This window comes from Mya arenaria, chromosome 7, assembly GCF_026914265.1.
Source record: "Mya arenaria isolate MELC-2E11 chromosome 7, ASM2691426v1".
In the NCBI taxonomy this organism is placed as follows: Eukaryota; Metazoa; Mollusca; class Bivalvia; order Myida; family Myidae; genus Mya; species Mya arenaria.
Window position 1 is genome coordinate 14,325,728 of NC_069128.1, and position 3,751 is coordinate 14,329,478.

At 34.6% G+C, this 3,751-nt stretch overlaps 1 protein-coding gene across 1 annotated transcript; it reads right to left on the reverse strand.

Moving 5' to 3' along the window:
• Nucleotides 1-2,570: 2,570 nt before the first annotated feature.
• Nucleotides 2,571-3,305, reverse strand: LOC128240941 (putative nuclease HARBI1). Its single transcript, XM_052957931.1, has one exon. It carries the CDS (start codon nucleotides 3,303-3,305, stop codon nucleotides 2,571-2,573), a length of 735 nt encoding a protein of 244 aa, XP_052813891.1.
• Nucleotides 3,306-3,751: the final 446 nt, after the last annotated feature.

Genomic DNA, 3,751 nt, shown 5'->3' on the forward strand with positions numbered 1-3,751 from the left:
CCCTGATTGACTATGGAACTTAGGATAAAGTTTTTGGGCCGGTTGGGATATATATTAACTTCTATATCCTTCATTCATTGATACTTTACACATTGGTTCAGGAACACAATGAGGTTACATAACTCCATATTTTCCTTAATACATTATATGGCCCCTGATTTACTTAGGAACTAAGGTTAAAGTTTTAGGGCAGGTTAAAGTTTTAGGGCAAGTTGAAATTTTCTCTTATAAGTCCAATACCTTTCATTCAATTAACTTTATTCTTCACACATTTGTTCAAGGCCATCACATAATGGAACTTTGGTTAAAGTTTAAGGGCAGGTTGGTTTATTTATAAATGCAAATGTAACTTCTATACTCTTCATTCAATTGACTTAATATTTCGCACAATTAATGACGACCATCTTACAATAAGGCTACATAACTCCATTTAAACCCTAAATTCCAATTATGACCATTGATCGACTTTTTCTTTTATTAATTTTCTTCTGATTTCTTTTGACAAGCACATTTTTATTTTCTTAACCAGATTTTCTTAAAGGGAAAACAAGTTATAAAAATGACTTGTGTCATTGTTTTTGCGGGCTGGTGGGAGGGCAGTGTGAAAGTCACTTTATGTATCGAATAATTTAGCTAGGGATGGCATCTAGTGATCAAACTTGGTATATAGGAAGAGGTTATGGAGACCTTTCATGAGATTGTGTTTTAGGCTCATAGGATCAAGGACAAGGTTAAAGCTACATGTACTATTAATAAACAAATGGTTGGTATTAAATAACTTAAGTAAGAGTCAACATATTGCAAGCAAACTTGGTATATTATATACCAAGTTTGCTTGCAATATGTTGACCCTTACTTTGCGACAAAAATCAGATCGCCGATTTTCATATTTACGTTCAAAAAATTAATGTTTTACTTACGGTTTAAGGAAAATGCATAAAACACCATTTTTTAACCTAAATATAAAAATATGCGAAATATTTTTTTGTCAGCAAGCTTATTTGACTAGTTTACATGGATTTTCGCAAAAATTGGCTTGTTCCAAGACAAGGCATAAAAAAGTTGTCAAAACGTATCAATATATTTATTTTTTCCCATTTGAGTCCGATTTTTGACCAACCATTTAGACATAAACGAGTTGAGTTCATTTTGATAATTTTTTTGAAATTTGATGCCTTATAATGTTTTTTTTAAATGTGCTGTACCTACATGTATTTGTTTGGTTATGATGATGAAAATGGAAGTCATTACTTCATATATTTGCCTAGGAGCCTTTTGGCAAAAAAGGCAGTACATTTTGACACATCTATGCAATTACATATTACAAATATTTATTATTAATTGATGTGTAATGAATTTACTTGATACTTCTTATAATAATTCCATATGTATTATTGATTACGATCATCAGACATTTAAGAGACAACTGTTTCTGTCGAGCTTATATTACAAGTGTAGCTTGCTGCAGCCAATTGTGTAAAACTTGGGGTAAATTATCCATGGGTTATCTTTAGGCTAGTTTTTATATTGAAATGGTTTGATTGGTTATTTTTGTTTATAAATATTAACCAATCAATAAACATTTTGGCTAACTTTAAGCAAACCAAAAAGTTAACCAGTTATACAAATGACTGCTGCTGTACAACAATTCTTGTTATGCTTTAGTTCATTATGCTCTGAAAGAGCCTTCACCTTTGGTTAACAAGTTACTTGTGTCAATTTCTCTCAAAGCAAGTAGCTTGATTGTATAAAATATGTTGTTTATTGTTTTCAAAGTCTATTTAATTTATTTCATTTGTTTCTGTGAATTATGTAATGATTCTGTCATCTGGTTCCATAGTTCTGGTTTCATAGTTTTTCAATAAATGTAATAAACTCAAAAAAAGTGTTGTCTAATTGAGAAATGGTGAAAGGCTTGCAACATACATGAGACATGAGGAAAGCGTAGTCTTTGTAGCAGACCATTAACATAATTGATGCCATATCATAGATATTCAATAAGCATACATGTACATAACTCCCTGTGATACTTCTTATTACAAGACGGTGGTGTGGTGGGGGTATAAATCACATTCAGTGACAGCTCTAGTTTAAAAGTTTCAAATGACTGCTTATACCATTACCATACCGCAAGGCACCTAAATCTTCACATAAAGGTTGATATATATGGACCTTACCCATGTACTGTGGTATTTTGAAATAACTTGGCACAAACGTCCATCATGAGAGAAGTAGGCGTTCTAGTGAAAGAATCATGTCTTACTATGTAGGGCGAATGTCAAGGTTGCACGTTATCATCATTAATCAATCCCCAATGCATTAAAGCTCTTACATGCCGAACTACAAGGTATTCAGACAACCGACCACATGTGTGACATTGACCGTCTCTATTGTGATGGCAGCCATCATTTATTGGAGTAAAAGAACATAATAATCACATCAATACATGTATAGAACCAACGATTAACAACAGTGTTCTGTACCCACGACTTGCATTTACAATGTTTATTCACATTGATTGTAAAAGGAACAGATATAACCACTGAAGTCAACATCAAATTATTCAGCAGTCATTTATCCAAGAGCTCTTTGATGTGATCCCTTTTAATTTCAGCTGACTTGCAACTTGGCATGAAATCCTGGTAGTTGTTGACTTCTTCATTGAGTTCGAGACCTTCCCGAAGATACTCCTTTACATCTTCAAGGTTATAGAGGCAAAGTTGATGCAAGGCACAACACCTAAGGATCATGTTCACGATCTTGTCAATTTCGAGCAAGTCAACATATTTCAACCGCCGAAAACGTCCTTTTAATGCACCAAATGCACGCTCAATGCACATCCGGGTTGAACTATGTATGTAATTAAACCTTCTTGATTTTTCATTAAGATTTCCATAATCTTTGAAAGGAACCACCAACCAAGAGCTTAATCCATAGGCCGAATCTCCAATTAAATGGGTATTGCCAGGAAACTTTTTGTTTTGATCAGTTTCAGTTTCCAGGAATAGCGGCGAGTTTTTCAGTACTCGGGCATCGTGCACAGAGCCAGGCCAACCACAATAGACATCTGTAAAGTTCAGATTACTGTCACAAACTGCTTGCAAAATGATAGATGGAAAACCTTTTCGGTTAATGTAGCTTTCAGAATGTTCTTTGGGAGTGCGGATAGGAATATGACTGCTGTCGATGGCACCTATTACACCCGGAAAGCCTTTTAAACTCCTAAATCCATGCTCAATTTCAGCATTTCTAGGTTCAGAGTTTGGCCATTTTATCACTGATGGTAGGAGGTATTTACATATCATTTCTGCAACGTATTTTACAATGACGTGAACAGTAGTCTCACAAATGCCAAACCAGTCAGCTATTGCTTGCAATGTGTGAAGAGACGAAACATATTTTACAAAAATAAGTAATTGTTTTTCTGGTCCAATTTTCATCTGCTTGCATCGATTAAGCAAAATAGGTGAAAGCTCTGCTAACAGTTGATCAAATGATGTTCTGCTCATACGAAATCGATCTTGAAATTCATCGATACTATAAAGGGGCATAACGGATTCGGCGTAATTATCAATTCTTGTCTTGTCATCACGGATTTTAGCACTTGCAGAAGCTATAACACCTAAAGAAGACACAAAGTTCTGCTTCCGTTTAGTTAAAACAGGCAACAGACCATCTCCGGTGTCATTGTTTTGCAGAAGTTCAGAAATAATGGCTACATGCAGTAGCTCCGCCATGTTGTTGAAACTGT

Excerpts from the sequence above, each read along its gene's own strand:
- LOC128240941 (XM_052957931.1), bottom strand. The coding sequence starts at position 3,305 with ATGATATGTAAATACCTCCTACCATCAGTGATAAAATGGCCAAACTCT.